The sequence below is a fragment of the Perca fluviatilis genome, chromosome 10 (assembly GCF_010015445.1).
Source record: "Perca fluviatilis chromosome 10, GENO_Pfluv_1.0, whole genome shotgun sequence".
Classification (NCBI taxonomy): Eukaryota; Metazoa; Chordata; class Actinopteri; order Perciformes; family Percidae; genus Perca; species Perca fluviatilis.
The window spans coordinates 30,486,510-30,507,639 of NC_053121.1; the positions used below are offsets into that span (position 1 = coordinate 30,486,510).

General features: G+C 39.6%; 1 protein-coding gene across 2 annotated transcripts in view; it reads left to right on the forward strand.

Annotated features, from left to right (window-relative positions):
- rxfp1 (relaxin family peptide receptor 1) overlaps nt 1–21,130 on the forward strand; it is a 75,717-nt gene that overhangs the window by 47,562 nt on the left and 7,025 nt on the right. For both annotated transcript variants that reach the window (XM_039813629.1, XM_039813630.1), the window contains 11 exons: nt 5,788–5,859; nt 6,648–6,719; nt 8,021–8,092; nt 8,395–8,466; nt 10,117–10,185; nt 10,306–10,377; nt 10,575–10,646; nt 13,481–13,552; nt 14,793–14,864; nt 15,127–15,198; nt 16,607–16,836. In XM_039813629.1, coding sequence (XP_039669563.1) covers nt 5,788–5,859; nt 6,648–6,719; nt 8,021–8,092; nt 8,395–8,466; nt 10,117–10,185; nt 10,306–10,377; nt 10,575–10,646; nt 13,481–13,552; nt 14,793–14,864; nt 15,127–15,198; nt 16,607–16,836 — 947 coding nt within the window. The remainder of the gene's footprint in view (nt 1–5,787; nt 5,860–6,647; nt 6,720–8,020; nt 8,093–8,394; nt 8,467–10,116; nt 10,186–10,305; nt 10,378–10,574; nt 10,647–13,480; nt 13,553–14,792; nt 14,865–15,126; nt 15,199–16,606; nt 16,837–21,130) is intronic.

Consider the following 21,130-nt stretch of genomic DNA (forward strand, 5'->3'; position numbering starts at 1 on the left):
CTTTGTTTTCTCTTTGGACTTTCAATTTGAATTATGAATAAATATTTCCTCCATATACTTGAAGCCAGAATTTCACATGATTCTGTAGTGACTAATACAACCCCTCCATGTGTGTGTGTGTGTGTGTCTATAGTATATAATTCAAGATGTATTATTTTGAGACATTTTAACATGAATTAGACCTATAAGGGCATATTACCCTGTAGTTTTTGCAAAGTTTGTCAATGTTTGATGACAGTATATTACCCTTTTTCGGTCACGATGTGTTATTTAAGAACACATTAATTACCTGGCGTTGGGGATTGGCCTGTCCTCATTATCTCTTCCAAAGTGTCTGCTTTGTCATTGGCACAGCATCATTTGCTCCATGGCATATTTGGGTTGTATAATGTTTTGTAGTCAGCTCACTTTTTCTCACCTCTAAATTGCCTAGACATTTACAAAGAGCATGTCTGTGAGTTTAAAGTGCAGCTGACCAAAGCAAGATTTAGATTTAGAACAAAAGAGCACTCAGTAGAGTTCAGACTTCTACAGGGCTGGTAATCTACGTAGTTATTTGTCACTTTCAAAGGCAACATGACTCGGGGTAGATGACAAAATAGCTGTATAAAAGTAGCCAATTTGTGGCCTGATCGTGATCTAGGGGGATTTGTGCTGGGCTCTAAAGAATCAGGAGTCTTTCTCCTTTTTGGAGCCACAAATGTGATAAAATGAAATTTGAAACTTTGCCATGATTGTGGCTCAACGGGAAAGGTCACAGAGTTACCAATATTTTTTATCCTCTTGGAAATATGTAGCTAGTTCCGTTTATTGTACAGTAACTGATGTGCTTTTATGTTTGCACACAAAAATGGTGGTAGTACTAGAATTGTAAAAACATAACTTCTTTTCCATTAGAGGGATTTCTTCAGGAAAAATTTGAAGAACTTGGAAGTACCAAAGTCAAATTAATGACTTAGATTACTGTGTTATGTGAATTAGAAACATTAAAATACAAAACAAAAAACAATAATAAACATTTAGTTTAGTTACGACAGTCAGTTCCCAGACATCTATTAATCTGCTTCACAATGCACTGTTCTGTTTACACATAATGGTATTGGCCCGCAGGACCAATTTGTTATCAGAGGACTTCAGTTTTTAGTTCTTTGCAAATACAACACCTTTAATTTTAAATACCATTATGCTGTCACTGTCTTCCTCCATTTGTGCATGTATAGGACCTGAGCATGTGTGTGTGTGTTTCAGGCCTGTGTGTAGTGTGCAACAGAGTGAAAAAAAAAAAAGTAATTTCCCCCCTGGGGATCAATAAAGTAAAAATGTAATAAATTAAATGTGTTTTGGTAGGAGAAGCATAAGCAATACTCCTCAGTGTACATTAAGTGTTGCACAGACATGGACCAGAGTCGTCTGACTGTCGACCAACACATACAGTGTTAGAGAGCAGCCAGCCCAAGGAGACAGTATTAACATTAAGAAACTCTTACAATGTCCCAAAATTGACCTCTTTCAAATGCTTGACATGACGAGTGTGTGAACCTTTAATCAGCCTTTAATCCGTTAAAAGCTTTTGAATCAACAGCTCAATCAACGTGTTCATCAACTGAGTCACTTTGAGATGATTAAATGGAATTATAAAGACCAGGAGATGATAGTTTGTCATGTTTATGGTAGTGCTGTCAGTTAAACGCATTATTAACGGCGTTAACGCAAACCCATTTTAACGGCATACATTTTTTAATCGCGAGATTAACGTTCTTTTTGGCCTAGCAAACTTTGTAGTTTTTTTTCACATGCTGTTGTAACAACTAGTAACTAAAACTACAACACCACACCAGATCTAGCTAGACCGGGAACAAAACAACAGGCACACCGCACACACTTGTTTCGGCTTGTGAGCCGGCCAAAGAGTAGTAAGCTAACGTTACGTTTTGAGTGGATGGCGAGCACGAGACGCCGAAATTCTGAATGGAAAGTTAACTTTTATAAAGTTGCCAAATAGTTCCATTGACAAGACCAACGTGATCTGTGTGTGTTTTGTCGTTGTGAACTGAGCTATCGTCGCAGCACGTCCAGTCTGAAATACCGCTTGATGGCCAAGCATACAGCTGATGCGAAATCTCCGGCCCCTCGTCAAAGCCAGGCGACAATGGATGACTTCAGACAGAAGCACATGGATACCACAACTAAGAACAAACTTACTGCAGCCATAGCTAAATGGGTGGCTACTGCATGTAGGCCTGTTAACGTTGTGAATGTTACTGTGAAATTGAACACTACAGTATATGCCAATGTTGTTTTCAATAAAAAAACATTTGCACAAAGCAAGCAGAGCCACTTTTCCATGTTGATAAAAGCATTAAAATGAGAAAAAATAATGGGACAAAAAGAAATCATTTTAATTGTTTGACAGCACTAGTTTATGGATGTTCTGGTAATTGACTCATGATTGTGAATGTTCTGCAGTCTTCTTGTATAAATTGAAGGTTAAGATGGTCCTTTTAAATTAAATAGGTATTTTCCCGGGCTCAAAAACCCCATTAATTAGAAACTTTAACACTTAATAATTAAAACCCACATGCTAAAATAATAACCTTGATCAATCTTAAAGTGATGGTTCGGAGTAATTTCACCCTAGGGTCCTTTGCACCATGATCTCGAGCCAAACACCCCCCCAGAAGCTTTTTTCACATGGGTCGAACATTGGGAGCGTTAGCGTAGCGTAGCGTTATCAGCGGAATAGCTTAGCGCAGAGGCTAATGGATCCGAAGTGTCTCTTAACATTACCCCACTAATAATGCCCGAAATGATCCCAAACGTCTACAGTAGTACAAATAGGTTATGCACTCGAAAAATGATGGATTGTAAAAATTTTGTAATACACCAGAAGTTTATGTAAATAACACTTGCCTGCTGGCTTGCTGCTCTCTGCTGCTGCTGCTGCTGCTGCTGTTACTACCGGGCAGTAAGAGTCCTTAGGGACATCTACAAATTACAACACCGAAAAGAGATGCAACAAAAATATTTATTAATTTAATGATTAAATAAGGTAATGTCTCCAAACTTACCTCAATTATTACTTGTCTCCTGCTAGTTATACTACAGCACTTACTTTAAAAAATAAGTTAAATTAAAAAATATTTTTTCTCTTTTCGGTGTTGTAATTTGTAGATGTCCCTAAGCACTCGTCTTACAGCAGCAACAACAACAGCAGAGAGCAGAAGCCAGCAGGCAAGTGTTATTTACATAACCTTCTGGTGTACTTACAAACTTTACAATCCATTGTTTTATGAGTGCATAACCTATATATACTAGTGTAGACCTTTGGTATCATTTTGGGCATTATTAGTGGGGTAATGTTAAGAGACACTTCAAATCCATTAGCCTCTGCGCTAAGCTATTCAGCAGCTAACGCTACTCTACGCTAACTCTCCCAATGTTAGACCCAGGTGAAAAAAGCTTCTGGGGGGGTGTTTGGCTCGAGGTCATGGTGCAAAGGACCCTAGGGTGAAATTACTCCGAACCATCACTTTAAGCCTGGTTCAGACGGCAGGATAATTAGGCCGATTTTAGCTCCGATTCACCCCTCCCGACAATCTTAAGGTTGCTCCGATTATCGTAAAATAATCTGATCAGATATTCCTGCCGTGTGTGGTGTGTTAAGACTGCTCTCGTCTGCTCGGAAGGACATCGGGACCGCTCCGATCTCAAATCGGGGATATCCAACATGTTGGATTTTTTTTGGCCCGATTTCTCCTCGTGTGTGGTGTCCCCCAGGGACAAACGAGCACGCAGCCTGTGGACTGTGGCATACAATAAAGTCGATGGGCATAACTACATCCACAACTGCAGTCCACCAGAGTACATGGAAACGATTATATGAACGTGTATTTCAACGGTAATTAATCTGTGTAGTATGTAACGACATTTCTATGAGAAAAAACAACTCACCTCCATATCATGATGTAGCTGAGTATAGACCCTTTGCACGTGACGTCACACTCTACTCCCGCGAATTATGAACGCCATGACGGACGGCGGAAGAGCTATTCTGTAGACGGACGGCAAGTCAAACGAGAACGTGTTCACTGCTTATATACTGTGTATGGTTCGCTGTTCTTGTTCTCACGAGTCACATACACAATCTGCAGAGTAATCCTCACCAACACAAGCATGTGTATGTATTGCCTTTCTGTTTTAAATGACTGATAAATAATAATAATAATAAAACTTCCTCACCCAGCTAGCTGCTGTGCTAACCAGCTGTTCCTGCTATCAGGTCCCACATAACTATCATCGGTTATTCACTGACCTACATATCCCAAAAAGTAAGCCGTTCCCTTGATCATTTAACTTAACACGCATACAAAAAATATTGGTTAAATTAAAGATGACATGGCACGGAAACTAGCTTCAAAAAGGCCAAACAACTGAATTAAACGCGGGTCTGCGGAGCTCCTACCCCGGTTAGCCGACCAGCTAGCTGTCGAAATATCCACCGATCAGCAGCGAATAGAATCACAGATAAGACGATGGATGTTACATTATGCGTGGTTAATACTGATTATAGACACTCCGTGATTTACTGCATGGATTAGCGTGTGATGAATTATTTCCCAGAGCTGGGATGCGTTCAGGCATCCATTAGAGAGTTGCATCGGCTCAGCCAGTGAACAACGGTACGTGCCTGTAGCTAGCTTGCCCTGCTAGCTGATAGCCGTTAGCTGCTAGCTGCCGTCCTGTGAGTGTATTCAGACAGGCTTCTGTGATAATCATCCCAATAACAATCCACGGTGGTGTGGCTATGTCCTCCAGAGGACAGGTCGTGTCACGTATTGAAGTGTATTCCCCCCGTAAAAACAAACAAACAGTAGTGCAGTAGTAGCTGCTAGTTGTAGCAAGAAAAGGTAAACAGTAGTGTGCCGATCGGAGCGTAGTGTGTGAAGAGTGAAGAGGAGATTTGTTTACAAGGGAAGAAGCTTGGAGTAACGTAACTATGGAGAATATAGCAGATATACAACACACAGAAGAGCCTTTTGAGTTATATGGTCGTCCTTATTTATTCGAATCCGAGTATACAGACAAAGAACTAGCCTCAAGAGTTGGAAAGAACGAGACAGACAGAGGGGCAATAGGCAGATGAACTTGCTGCTCCAAGCGCAAGCTATAGGCTAGCCTTCAGTAACTGGAAGACATAGCCACACCACCACCGCTCCATGGATTGTTATTGGGATGATTATCACAGAAGCCTGGCTGACTACACTAGCTTGTGCTTCCGGTGATTCTGCCGTCCGTCATGGCGTCGTCACGTGTTTGCAAGTGGTCTATAGTCCATGCTCGCGTTGTCTCCACTTCTTTGACCATCGCCTTTTCTTTTGATAACGTTTTTTTTCAGTTAAAAACAAACTACAAACTATCGCCACTGCATCCGCCATGATTGTTTACTCTGAAGTCGCGTTTGATCTCGAGGGATTTTGCGATATTTCCCGTCTGACCTGAGAATGCTCGGCAGTCAAATCGGTTCTTGTGTGATGTGTTGATTTTGCCGTGTGCTGCGCACACGCTGTACAGCCACACCTGTTAGACCCTTTGGTTTTTTTAATCGCCGTGTGTGGGGTCTCTCAGGATTGGAAAATCGGCCGACAATTTTAAAATCGTCCCGTGTGAACCAGGCTTAAAGGGATGAGCTGGGCAGCTGTTCAAATGCAGCAGTACTGAATCATGATTGTCGTTCGTGGTGTAAACCTCATTCCGTATTCTGATTTTGAGCCTCTTTCTATCTCTCAGGTCCCTACAAAGGAACCGTCTTCAGAAACTGAAAGCAAACGCATTCTTTAGGTACCAGAGCCTACAAAAACTGTGAGTTTATTATGACTTTATTCTATTTTATTTTACATTATATTCTACCTATTTTTGTTCTTTTTTTTTTAACTGTCCTTTATTCAGTCTTCTTTCTTGTTCTGAAAAGCACCATATATAATACATGAGAAATATTGGCATGCATGGGAGCCTACTCTGTTCATTCACTAAAGCATAATGCCTTCATGTGATTCCAATGAGACAAGATAATGACCAGCCTTTGAGTGACAAATGCAACAAACGATTTTCACAACTAAAAAGTGTGTAACGCTACAAGGACTGCTGGGAACACTGCCAGAAGCGATTACTCTCCTCAGCGTACACATTCATTCATTGCCAACTTAAGTTGTTTATCAATCTCACACAGTGCCACTGACTGTGGCTGCAGGAGAATAGGTCTGATCCTCCACCAGGAACTATTTGTCTGTGCCAGACTGTCAGCTTTCAGTCACTGCTCTGAAGGTTTGACCCGATTGAAAACTTCCCTGAGATATGCATAAATAAACAACAGAATTAATTCACCAGCTGTGTAAAAATACGCAGACAAAACAGAGCTGTCAGTGGAGGTTTGTTGAGCTCACAGTATGTTCTATACAAGATGATCCTGGTACTAAACAGATTGGATTGTCCGATATCAGATCCTAATTTATCGCAGCTGGGCTACATTTATTATTAAACCAACAAGCTTAAGGGTTATTTGATGTTTCTCTCATTGTTCTTTTGAAATAAAAAATGATTCACAAAAAAATTAAACAATAACATAACTGGGTTGTGCTTGTTTTATATAGATATCTCCAACACAACAGAATTCAAGATGTGAGTCCTCACGCATTCAGAGGGCTGTATAATCTCACAAGACTGTAAGTTTGTTCATTTTTGTAACACATAAGATGCAGTAATAAAGCACTTGTTTAGGCTGTCCTTGGTAATACAACTACATCATACTATGTAGGTTATGTACAAAAAAAGAAATGAAATGTTCAGGCTATGGAATTTGTTGGCATCAGCTGTTTCATTCATGCTTTACAATCGCTGGCTTGTTCACAGCTGTGTGGCTCACCTGACGAGCAACATCCAATCATATTCATGCAACATGGCCGTGATAACCTGACACTGTTTTTTATTAAGTGCACTAAAACAGTAAATGGCAATGCTGCAGATTCACCACCACACAAACGTCTTTATTATTTAATATTTTACCATCCATTTGTATTAAGGGAAAATTTAGTTCTCTAGGCAGAATCCTCATTGCTGCTCGTATTCTCCGAGCGAGACCTGTGTAACCATTTGCTATAAATAGTCCACTGCTTGGAGTGAGCGTTTCTGACTGAGATGCTATATACAGTATATAGTGGTCCGGCACTAGTGAGGAAGACAGACTGTGTTATTTATGTGATCTCCATAAAATTGAAAATGTAGTTCATTTTGTTTTGTATTGTCCATATTATCGCACGATTTAAGATTGCAATTATTTTCCAGAGTTGAAGTAAAAGACATGATGCAGGATATAGATATGTTAGTTTGGTTGTTTGAACATAAAACATTTTTATTTGAAGACTTTTTAGAACAAGCATGGGCTAAAAGAAAGATGGCTTTGTATCCATGATTCTCTGTCTGGAAGTGACATTCCCTGTTTATTTAGTTATTTACTTATTTATTTTTTCTGTGGCTTTAGTTTTGTTTCATGTATAAAATGCTTAGTTCTAGTAATGCAAGATTGCAGTTATCATGGCTTTAGTAAGTCAGGTTATTTTCAAAATGAGTTAACCATTGGAACCTTACAGTGAGTGAGCCAACGACAATCTTTCCTCCTCATTACTATATCAGTATGTATTGTCTTCACATTATTGTAACAATTGCTAAAGGATTCATAGATAAATGGAATGTACAGTATATCACAAAAAATAAATGTAAGTATGAATATAATGCAGCTAACGCAACCACAAACTAAAAGATGGAGCTTGCTTATATGCACATGTACATTATAAGACTGCATATAGTCACCAGTTAAAGAAACAGCTGGGAAACAATACGTATGATCTATGGAATGCAATTACAACACTTGAAAATGACTTAGCTATGCAATAAAAGCATAATGTAGCATTAGTTTATCCAGTGAGTTCAGAGAGCATCCTCTTCAGGTAAACCTTTCCTCTGTTAGATATCTGAGCTATAACAAGATATCTGCCCTGATGCCAGGGGTGTTCCAGGACCTGCACAAGCTGGAGTGGTTGTATGTTTATTTTCTACTGACAGAAAGTTCTGCAAAAAAAGAATAAAAAATGCTGCATGCATAGTATATAAGGATGTTTTACTTTCTGTAAATATTGATTGAGGCAGAGAAGCCGAGTTTTGTGATAAATAATTCCTACTGATAAAGTGTTTTTTGTTCTCTAACTTTTTGTTTTTGTCTCTTACTTTTATTTTATTTTAATTGCATACAGGTGATAAATCACACATAACTCATAAACATAATACTTTCTTCCGAATCAGTATTCCGCAAATGAAGCTTTTTTTCCTGTGTTTTTGTTGTAGGATCCTGGAAAATAACAATATCCACGAAATGTCCTCCATGACCTTCTCAGGACTGAACTCCCTCGTTTTACTGTGAGTTTATATTTTATACTTCATGCTATGGCAGAGATTTTTTTCTTGTTTTGCTTTGCTGTGATGTCTTCTCAAATCATCAAACTTTCTGGTTCTAAGAGCCTTTGTTGATCTGTGACAGGCACCGTCGCGCCAAGTGCATGCTCATGGGGGAATGTTTTGTCTGTATAGCGGGTGGTCTATTATTATTATTATTATTATTATTATTACTGTTATTGCAAGTATAAGTATTATGCTCTATATGAAATATGTGATAACTTCTAGGGGTGTGCATTGGCACTGCCCTCACAATTCGATTCGATTACGATTCACCAGGTAACGATTCGATTCAATTCGATTCTACGATGCATTGCGATGCATTGCAATGCATCAACATTCTACTGCACACAAGGCAAATTTTTCATCAGTCATGAGCAGGTCTCAACATTAAAAAAAAATCCCTACTGGCCCCCAGTTAATGATAACTAGAGAGGCTACTTAACTAGAAAATGATCTCAGATTAGGGGGCAATTCACTGAGGAGTGATGGTTAAAGACTTGATTACTGAAACGTAATCCGTGTCCTGATTGGTGGAAAATGCTTACAGAAAGAAAGGCCTGTTGTCAGGGAAACATCTCACTGTCAAGAGTCTGAAGTGAAAAGTTGTGGAAAACAGCAGCTGTGATGATGAATGGACTGAGAAGCAGGCTAGCATTCCTCCTGTATGCCTCACTTGAAATAAGACAATGTTGTTGCTAAATAATACAACCGGCATCATCATCAAGAATAAAGAACGCGGCGTCATTCACGTGCATATTAAGTAGCCACATGTATTTGTTTTGGTCTTTAAATACCTCCATAGGTTTACCGCTCCAGCGGAGAGGATGGTTAGACAGCAGCTACGTTTACAAGAGTTTGTCCAAAGTTCAAGATTGGTTGCGAATTAAGATAAACACTTAGACTACAAACTACATCTTTCATTTTAGCTTGTTTGTAAAGTCGCCATTTGCAGAGCAGAGCTGTGTTTGCACAGCGCGGTGGACGAGAGTGGACAGCCAGACAGAGCAGACTAAAATATTGCTTTCTGCCTGTACAACAGGTAGGTGGGTATTGATAAGTATTGACTCTGTAATCATTGAGGGTTTATTGTAGGCTACTTACAGTAGGCTAACGAGTGTAGCGTTAGTTCATCTGCGCCATCGTCGGTAAATAATCCCCGGTAACGTTTCCAGCTACATGTGCTGCGTAAACGCACACACACCTCAGCCCTGCTGTGTGTGCGCGCAGCGCGGAATCGCTGTTCAGAATCCAAAATGCAACGCTTGTATCCAAATTAATTGGTTATAAATTACCTGAGGTGAAAATGTGAAATGTTAACATTCACACGCTTCGTGCCGCTCTGTATGACGTGTGCTGATGCAGCAGACAGAGCCACAGTGACAGAAACTTCACAACTTTATTGTCCACTCAAGGCCAGAAAATAAACAGTGACATAATCGATTATGGCACTTTGCCGCATCGATGCTGAATCGTGCATGCCCCGCATTGCAATGCATTGCCGAATCGATTATTGTTGACACCACTAATAACTTCTGTTATGATTTGACTCTATAAATTGAATTGAAGGAAAATGCACTACACCTTGTTACATTATGTCTCACTGATTGACAGGGTTTTGTTGAACAACTCTTTGACAGAGTTGGATGACATCTGTCGGGAAATGCCGATACTGAATTGGCTGTAAGTAGGATGTCAAAATGACATGTCTTTTGATGACTTTTTCTGTGTGTGGGCGGGGGGGTTGTGTGGTATGTGTCTGATGTTTCCTCTCTGTGGGCATTTCATAACATGTGCTTGCAGGGATTTGGAGGGAAATCTAATTGAAACCATTGGAAATGTCTCATTCTGCTCGTGCAGTATGCTGACAGTTCTGTAAGTGTGCATTTACATGATTGAAACCATTGCAAAGGCAAATTAAAATGTTTGACTTTTGCTTGAATTTCTTTGAGATGCTTGCAAATCAGCCTCAGTTATAAGCTTATGCATGTAATCAATGCTGGCAGTTCATTGGATTTGGTTAAAAAAGTAGTAATATGATTTTAATTTTTGTATTTATTGCCTTTCTCCAGTGTTTTACAGCAGAACAGGATCAGCCATATACACGAACAGGCTTTCTCTGTCCTTCAAAAGCTTGGAGAATTGTAAGTTCATTTGTTTTATTGTGTAAACAAACTGTATAGGAAACAGTATCACAACTTTGAGGAATGTGCCAATAAGAAGCTAAAGTATGAGGCAATTTTGAAAGTGTCTTATTCTAAAGATGTACTACACATGGTGACTTAAGAAATATCTGCAGGAGAGAATAAAATTGACAAAAACTGCATGAACAAACAGTAAAAACACTGTCGAGAGAAAAGTTTGTGAAGGCTTTGGACCAATCTGATTTCTGCTTTATTTATTTTCCCCAAAATGATCTTGAAGGAATTATTTTTTAACATCCGTAGTCTGTGTGAGCTTTAAGACTAACGTCCTTAGCAATAAAAACGTCAAATACATAGCTGCAGGCAACGAAAGACACCATTTAAGGACATGAGTCTAATGATCCCACATTTAGAATAAAGACTTCAATGAACAAATACATGTCATTTTATTAATGAAGACCATTTGTTCTTTTGTGCCCCGTTAGTTGTTAGGCCTGAGGAATCGTCATTTGTGTCTTTGGTTTGTTCAAGTTTTAGTTAGAGGGTGTGTTTGTCCAACACTTTGTTCTATAACAACATATCTTTGAACTTCTGGGCAGATTGTAGATATTATGTCTAGATTTGTGTTACCATAAAGATTATTTTGGTGAGCCTCCAACCTTTTCGTCAGGTCAAAATTTCCCCTTGTGACTGTAAAAAGTTCAAACTTTCCTGGAGCTATGATCGTTGTAGATATCTCTATTTACACATATAACACAAAGCTGAATATAGCAAGTTCATGTACATTGACTTATGAAAACTGTGGGTGCATCAAAAAGGTGAATTACATATTTAGGGCCCGAGCGCCGACAGCGGCGAAGGCCCTATTGAAACTGAAGGAATTATTTAGGGCCCGAGCGCCGACAGCGGCGAAGGCCCTATTGAAACTGAAGGAATTATTCTTTCTTTCTTTCTTTCTTCTATTATTTTCCCGTCAAATGAATTGGCTTTTTGAGGGGCTTAATATATTCAAAAACTCACCAAATTTGGCGGTTGCATCAAGTCTGGTGAACATTTACGTATTTTAAGGGTTTCGGGAATAGGCGCACAAAAATGGCTCGCTAGCGCCCCTAGAAAGTTAAGAAAAATTGAGGGCCTGCAGTGCGTTTAACGTAGACTCACGCAAACGTACTTGGTACACATATTACATGTCAAGATGTACAGAAAACGTCATTACAGCCATACCCTAAACCCAACAGGAAGTCCACCATTTTGATCTCAAAGTTCGAAATTAGTGCGATTTTGGCCATTTCCACATGTCGTACTTTAACGAACTCCTCCTAGAGATTTCATCCGATCAACTTCAAACTCGGTCTGTGCCATCTTAAGATGTTAAAGATGAAAAGTTGTTAAAAGAAAAAGTTTTCGTCATAGGACGTGGCCGTGGCGGGGCGGCCATTTTGTGCATTTCGCCGCCGAAACAGTAAGTGGGTGTAAACTCGAGGTATACGTTGTCCGATTACCTCGAAACTTTTCAGGATTCATAAGAGTCCAACCCTGAGGACAAATAAAGGCCGATATTTACTTAAAGTCATAGCGCCCCCTAGTGGCAACAGGAAGTAGGCCTAAAAGTCAAGGTGCTATACTTTAACGAACTCCTCCTAGAGATTTCATCCGATGGACTTCAAACTTGGTCTGTACCATCCCAACACCTTAACGATGAAAAGTTGTTAAAAGAAAAACTTTTCGTCAGACGGTGTGGGCGTGGCGTGGCGGCCATTTTGAGTGTTTAGCGATGAACAAAGAAGTTGTTGTAACTTCATGTGTACGTTGTCGTTATCTGCCCGAAATTTCTCACGATGGACAAGGGTCCAGGCCAGAGGACACCTACAGGCCAAAATTGACTTTTGGTCATAGGCCCCCGCTGGCAACAGCAAATCTGCCTTATATGACAAACATCATCCGATTTGCATGAAACTCAGAATGTGTGGTCTACATGTGATACTGACGCCCCCTTCAATATGACCAGGGCCACATTACTCAGGCCACGCCCCTTTCATAACATTTGAACCGTTTAAGGTAGAGTATTGTGTGAGGTGTCATTGAACTCAGCAAAGACTGCCTTATTCATTGGTGATGGTTTGGCCCGCCCCCTAGGCTTAAGCCACGCCCCTTTCATAACGTTTCAACCGTTTAAGGTATACCCTGGTGTGAGGTATCATTGAACTCAGCAGAGACTTCCTTCTTCATTGGTGATGGTTTGGCCCGCCCCCTATGTTTAAGCCACCCCCCCTTTTATACATGCTGACCCATTTAAGGAAGAGTCTTGTGTGAGGTATCATTCATCTCAGCAGAGGCTTCATTTTAATTGGTGATGGTTGGACCCGCCCCCTATGCTTTAGCCACGCCCCCTTTCACAGCTAATGAACCGTATGACGTAGAGTCTTGTGTGAGGTATCGTTGAACTTGGCGGGGAGTTCCCTTTTCATTGGTGACGGTTTGCGGCATCCGAGTGCCGCGCAAATGCACGGTCGCAAGGAGCAGCGTCCACCGGTAACCCCGACGCGCGCAGAGGCGCGAGGGCCCGTCCATCGCTGCTCGCAGCTTTAATATTATTATTATTATTATTATTATTATTATTATTATTATTATTATTATTATTATATTATAAAGTTATAGAGACAGAATTTATTGCAGGAGTGTTGTTTTCTGTGTGCATGTCATGCAATCTGTTCCCTGTACATAGCAAGAGTTACAGAGGTTGGATTTTGGTAAAGATCTCTTTGCATCTTTCAGATACCCAGTCATTAATACGTGTTTTGTGGGAACTGATGTGGATTTGTCTCTACGCACAGGGATCTATCCAACAACAAATTGGTGGCGATCCCTCCCAATCTCTTTGTCTCGCTGGGGGATTTGCTCCAACTGTGAGTTCTGTTTACACAAATACATCGGGATGTATACAGTTCTATATACAACCAAAGCTATTATTATTATTATCATCTTTGTTTTTATAGTCAGCTGCAAATATGGCTTGACCCCAACAAAATTGTAACAAAAGATTTCTCAGTGGTTTACAGTAGTATCAGATGTACTTAAAAACATACTAAAAGTTTACCAAAGTTTGACTCCAAGAAAGGCCCCATTTTCAAAATGGTGGCCATCAGGTCCTTAAAATCTTTTTTTATTTGAGCATGTTGAGATATATATATATATACAGTATACAGTATACAGTGTGTGTGTATATATATATATATATTATATATATATATATATATACTGTATACACACACACACAAGTACATACATCCATATACATACAAATGCAATTAGATCGCAATATGCTCTTTTTAATTTTCTTTGAAGATATGTATATAGAATAACCGTAATAACTAAAAATATAAACTACATACTGTACAGGATAGAAAGGATAGAAAAATACAAAGTACAATCGCTGGGTGCTGCTTAATTTTATGAAATCATCAGATATTTCTTTATAATGAGTGGATTTAAAGTATTTTAAATATTCCAGACCCAGTAGGTCTTAACTTTGGGAAATAAAGCGAAGCTGTGGAGTAGTCTTTCATCTGCTGAAAGAAAAAAATGTGTGTCACATGTAGTGGAAATCTCAGGTTATATTGGCTGTAAATGGTCTACATTTATGTCGCACTTTTCTAATCTTTGCCACCACTCAAAGTACTTTACACTACAGGCACCATTCACCCCATTTAGTAGGATGTTCTGTTCTGTTTCATTGTAGAGAGTGAACTGTAAAGAGTGAGGCTGAGATTATCGATGAGAATTGGATAACATGCTGTGAGTTATTCATTCTGGATTCTGCCACTGTATGCACTATTAGAGAGATAATTACAGCTTTTAAAATACATGAATTACCGTTTTGTGAGGAAATGCAAACCATACATAGAATTTTAAAGTGGATTTAATGAAAATGTTAAGGATTATATCTTTAAGTAGTAGCCAGTCAATGCACTGAATCCCAACATTGTGGTGGGTGGATAATAAGATGTCATCTTCAAGACATGCAGCAGAAGGTAGTACAAGGCAGTTGTGGGAGTTGAAAGAAACTGGCCATGTGCAGAAAACAATAAATGAATGGGATGTATTTACATGTTATCTAATTGAGAGTTTCTTATCTTTATCTTCTAGGAATATATCATACAATCCCATTGTGGAGCTCCAAGTTGACCACTTTGACAAGTTGTATAAATTGAAGTCATTGTAAGTATACGTTGCTACACACTGAATAACTCCAGGTGCAGAAGAATGGCAAATGTACAACACAGTGTGTGATGAACATGGGTGATGAAAACGGGGCTGGTAGACGTGTTTGTCATTTAGTACTCGAAAAGCTATTTGTTAAGAACCTATTGTGCTTTTGAAGTCTCTTATAGTAGTGCACAGTTAATAAATATACTGTAATTTGTATCTCTATATGTGGCACCTGGCTAAGACTCAATCAATATGTCTTTAAATTCTTTAGGAGCATAGAAGGGATAGAAATTGGAAACATACAACGGAGGATGTTTGAACCTCTCAAATACTTGACACATATGTAAGTACTCCATTGTGCCTTTATGTTTGTACTGTTAATCCTCATCATTTGGTCTGGACTGTCATTTTGACCGTAGCCCTTTCACACAAATTTCTAGTAGTTAGCCAAGAGCAGCCTTATCGAGACTGTCAGTCAAGCTTAGTGTAATCCATCTTCTCTCTGGGTAAAACAGCTCGGCATACACCCATGCTGGTCCTGGAAAGGATGCAACAGAGAAACTCAATGCCCTTTCAGCCTTGCATACAATTGTGTAATCTCCCCTTAGGCCTTTTAGGCTGTAGAGTTTCATTCAAGTTTCAGTAAGATAGTAAGAGGTTGGTTTTGCTCAAATAATATTTATCTAATCTAAATCAGGTGGGAATCTATCCAGCCATGGATAATTTTGCTTTTATATATCCAGATTTTGAGATGTCTCTCTCTGGGATTTCTGCCTCTGCAGAAACATAATGGAAGTGAATGGAAATTAATTTGGGGTGCTCACAGGCTAAAAAAAAGGATATTTACCTTTCCAAAAGCAACATCTCTTAACAAAAAACATTCTCCCTGTTACTGTGGATAATCATCAGATTATACTGTAAACTGTTTTCATAAGGTACTACTTCTTTGGTAGTAAGAAGTTACACTACTTCTTTGGTAGTAAGTAGTAGTAGTAGTAGTAGTAGTAGTAGTAGTAGTAGTAGTAGTAGTAGTAGTAAGTAGTACGTAGATTTTAGCCACGCTATTGACATGGCTTTAGGAATGTCGGCCAGTTGGTCAACCACTTTGGTCCAGACTGAAATATCTCTTCAGCTTTTGGATGGATTCTCACAAAATGTTCATCATCAGTGATTTAGAGTGAAATGTCTCCACAACTACGGGAAGGATTGCCATAAAGTTTGGTGCAGACCTTCATGTTCCCCTCAGAATTGTAATGCCTTTGGTGATCCCCTGACCTTTCCTCTAGTGTCATCATCGGTTCCACATTTGCAATACTTAAATAGAATATGACAAAACAGTTGCAATGCCATTCCAATCAGCCTCAGCTGTATTATGTGCCTAGTGCTGAATAGCAAATGATAGCATGCTAACACATTAAACTAAGATGGTGACCATGGTTACATTACATGCTTAACATTAGCATGTTAATATAGACATTGTAAGCGTTTTAGCATGCTCACTTTAGCATTTGGCTCAAAGCACCACTAGCCAATGCTAACCTTAGTTCAAATTCAAATCCCCAGTCAATATCATCCAAATTTTCTTCTGTTTTGGCGCTTTTGCAGTCATTGTTTCTGCTCTCCAATTTTCTCAATTAATGAAAAGAAAAACCCTGTAAAAAAGTGTGGCTGTAAAAATCTTGCAGCTGTAAATGAACAGGCTCCCTTATATTTTGCTTAACGTGATACTCTTCTTTAATCTATTATCACAGCTACTTCAAGAAATTCCAGTACTGCGGCTATGCTCCCCATGTGCGCAGCTGCAAACCCAACACTGATGGCATCTCGTCCTTCGAGGACCTGCTGGCCAACATCGTGCTGAGGGTCTTTGTGTGGGTGGTCTCTGCCACCACCTGCTTCGGCAACATCTTTGTCATCTGCATGCGCTCTTACATCCGATCAGAGAACAAACTCCATGCCATGTGCATCATTTCTCTCTGCTGTAAGTCACAATACATTTAAAGGAGAGATTCAGTAGAAACTAGCTTTTTATTTATAGAATATTCTTTAACATCATAGTACATTACTTATTACTAGTATTATATAACAAGTGTTATCCCATTTTTGTAGGTCATCAGGGAGGAGGGGGTGTGGTATTTACTATCCATAAACACACATTTTTATAATTAATGAAAACACCAGTTCACAGTTTACCCACATTTATATTTAGCACTTCATTATGTTTATAGACCTGACAATAGTCTCTGGAATTATGGAAGATACAACTACAGAAGTGACAAATTCTGATAAATACTTTTTTTAATCGTAAAGTAAACAGGCATCCAAACTCAGTAGGAAAGTTGAAGTAAGTTGGGAAATAAGTTCCCAATGTGCTTATCAACACTGATTTCATATTGCACACACTTTTAGACACCCTCATGAATAAGACTTAAAGGTGCAATATGTAATATTGTGTGTAATACTGGCAGCTAGCGGTTAAAATAGTTACTGCAGTACAAATTCAAAATACTGGAGAGTCGTTTCCCCCGCCCCCTCCTGCCCAGACTCGAAGTTCACGGAGGTTGCCAGGCTGAGACCGCAGCATTCACAACAATGTTGCTAGATGCTTTTCTCACATAGCCAGACATTACTTCACAGCACAGCAGAGTAGCTAACGTTAGATGCTAGTCTCACATAGCCAGACATTACTCCACAGCACAGCGTAGCTAACGTTAGATTCTGGCTATATTGACAGTCATAAAAGCCCGTGCTCATTCGGGGCTCTGTAACCAACTGACAGACACACTTTTTCGGTTTAAAATTACAGTATGAACCGCTAAAAACACAACAACCTCACCGTCCTCTCCACACGCCAGTCAGGCACACTTCCTCGGCTTAGAATTACAATACGAAACGCTAAATATACCACTACCTTGCGCGCGGAACACACTTCATTGGCTTAGAATTACGGCAACAATCGCTAAACACACTGCAAACTCATACACTCTCTCTTTCCGATTTACACCCCCTCGTGGCTTAAAATAACTCACCGTTGTCCGGCTCCAGCCGCTGAAGAGGCTACATGCTGTAAACAGCCATGGGCTTGCCTGGTCCCCCGGTAACGTTAGCAGTAAGCAGGGTTAGCAAGCAAGGGCGCGTTAGCCAGGACCAGTCGGGATCACTTTACTGTCTCAATTGTTTTTGCAAGTAACCAACTCCGGTACTCTCGCTATATAATTCAATGTGAGTACACAAATGTTGAAATGACAAAAATGCCCCTAGTAGCTGTGATAAATTAGCCTGAAGCTAATGCTTCCGGTTCAGGAGGAAATAAGCCAATTCTGCGTTCTTTTGGGCTCTAAGCTGTCTCCATCCTTCTATCCATCTCCAATATTTACCAGGGGGTTGTTACGTCTCTGGTCACGCAACTGTTAGAAAAATGCTGTTTTCTTTTTTTTAGGTCGGGTAGAATCTATCTCTGTTGATCCTGTTCGTTTGTTTGCTGCTTTCATGGCTGTACTACCGTTACAGCTGAAGCGTGCTGGGTTTACGTTTTTACAGGTATATCTGGCAACCCAGCCTGGCTGTCAAACTGGGCCGTTGATAACAACACACAGATCAAAACATAAACATAAATTCCCGTCACGGAATGTAAATTTCAAAAAGAAAAATTCTGAAATTAGCATTGTTGTCAGAAAAGATAGTATTTCAGTTTAACATGTTTCCTTAATATCTGATGAGGCATTGGTGTCATTTTTGGATTTATTACAGTACAAATATTACATATTGGACCTTTAATGTCAAAACAATGAAATCTCGTTCTAAAATATGATAGTTTCCATCTGAATAAAAGATTCACATTCTCCAATAAATGATTCATAGCAAAACATTGAAACCTATTTTGGAAACTGCTCAAGGATAACGTCTATGGTTGATTAAATAACAACACTTTTCACTGATTCATCTAAGATAGATAATAAAAGGCATACATATGTATCCATATTCAGTATTGTTGTGTCAGTTTGACTTATATACATTATGTGCCCCAAGTTTATATATAGTTTTGAAAAGTAGCTTTCTTTATGCTATTTTTATGGCATATACACTCAAAAGAAAGTTGCAATAACAACTTTACATGAATGAATTAGGTGATAGTATAAATGCGTGAGTGTGGCGTTTGGATATGTAACCTGATCTGCTGCTTACATACTGTATGTGATGGCATTCAGGTTCGCTGTGAGAGTTTGTTGCAGGGCTTCATCTTCTAAAGTAACAAATTGTTTGCAAGGAGAAGGTCCTATAGGAAATAAAGCAGAAAGCAGAAAAGAGATCCTGGAGTTTTTTGGTTTGAAATGGACAGTTGTACAGTAATCCCAATCAGTCTACTGAGTATAGTGTGTGCAATAAGGTTAGATGTGTGTGCTGACATGAAAAGACAGAAATAATTATAAGAAGGTGAGAAATAACACTGACACTGCAGAGGTAAAGGATTTATATAAACTGCAGTCACTCATGGCTTTTTGGCTGATTCTGATTAACATGCAGTATGGGTCTCACCGTGTAAGTTATAGGAGGAAATTGACTTCACGTATGTTGTTGATAGAATAGAGTGCTGTAGGAATGAGACCCAGCTCAGTCCTCCATGTCGGGAGAAAAAAGGCTGAGGGAGTCAACTAATTCTAGGAAAGGGTTCCATCTATTTAGGAATGTCAAGAAGGAGCCTTTTATAGATGCTTTAAGCTTCTCGAGCTTCAAGTTGTCAAGCACTTCTTTAATCCAACGATCGTGCGTAGGGGGGCGGGCAAGCCTCCAGTTGAACAAGATCAGTCTCCGGGCTAGCGGAGATGTAAACCCCAGGGCCCGCCTCAGTGCAACAGGGAGGTCCGCGTCAGGGGAAATGCCAAAAATGGCTGATAAAGGGTTAGGTGCCAGTGTGATTAAACGCTCTGCTTAAGGTGTCAAAAATGCTCACCCAGAAGGTTGTCAATTTAGGGCAAGACCAGAAGGGGCGATGTACATTTTAATGCATTCATAATTAAGAAAGGTACTTTTATCGTCACATACACATACAGCGAAATTCGGTCTATGCACTTTAACCCATCCCTCAAGGGAGCAGTGGGCAGCCACTTACAGAGCCCGGTGACCAACTCCAGATCTGAGCCAGTGCCTTGATCAAGGGCATTGACTGGAGAACCTAATCTACATGTTTTTGATGGTGGGGGAAACCGGAGCACCCGGAGGAAACCCACGCAGACATGAGCAGACATGGGCTGAACATGCAAACTCCACACAGAAAGGCCCGGGACGACCGAGATTTGAACCCAGAACCTTCTTGCTGTGAGGCCACAGTGCTATCCACTGGGCACCTGGGCCATTTATAATACAATAATATAATATAATCCAATAATGTAACATACATTACTCTGAAATGGACCATTCCGCACAATGAGTAATTTTACTTTTGATATTTTAAGTATATTTTGATGCTAATACTTACAAACTTTTCCTTAAGAAAAATTTTCTATGCAGGATTTATTTGTAACAGAAAGAGTATTACAGTGTGGCATTACTACTTTTACTTACATAAAAGATCTGTGTATTTCTTCCAACACTGATGAGTCCTAAAACCCAGAAATTTGTTAGCATTTTTGCACTTCGGTTTCCTCGTCTCGAAGTCAATGATTTTTGGAATGGGTTTTTGGTTAGATGCCTGAAATAAGCGATAAGGGATTTTCACGTTTGTTTTATGACATAAAATACGTCAGTAAATAACCCCACTCTTGAATTTTGCATCTGTATGTCTTAAAATTGGTGGTTGCTAACAAGTGGTTAAATGAGACCACAGATGTTGTCGGGGACATTAAACATCATCAGGGCGAATACGCAAAATCAAATTACAAGTTGAAAGCTTAGTGGTGGTGAAGTTGAAGTCGTGCGACCGGAGTGTAGTTCATTTATAGCCTAACGTTAGCTTCTTACTTCTGGCGATTGCATTTATGCTTAAAAATCATATAAGCATTGTTCGTTTGTGAAGATTATCTTGCTTAGCAAAACTTGTTAGTATTCATTAAACGTTTGTTTGCCGCAGAGCTTATTTTCTACAATAACCTTAAATCCAATTGAAAAAGGGGTGCCTGGGTAGCTCACCTGCTAGAGCGCGCGCCCATATATAGGGGTTTACTCCTCGATGCAGCAGCCGCATGTTCAACTCCGCCCTTTGCTGCATGTCATTCTCCCTCTCTCCCCCCTCATGTCTTCAGCTGTCCTATATAAAGAAGGGCCTAAAATGCCCAAAA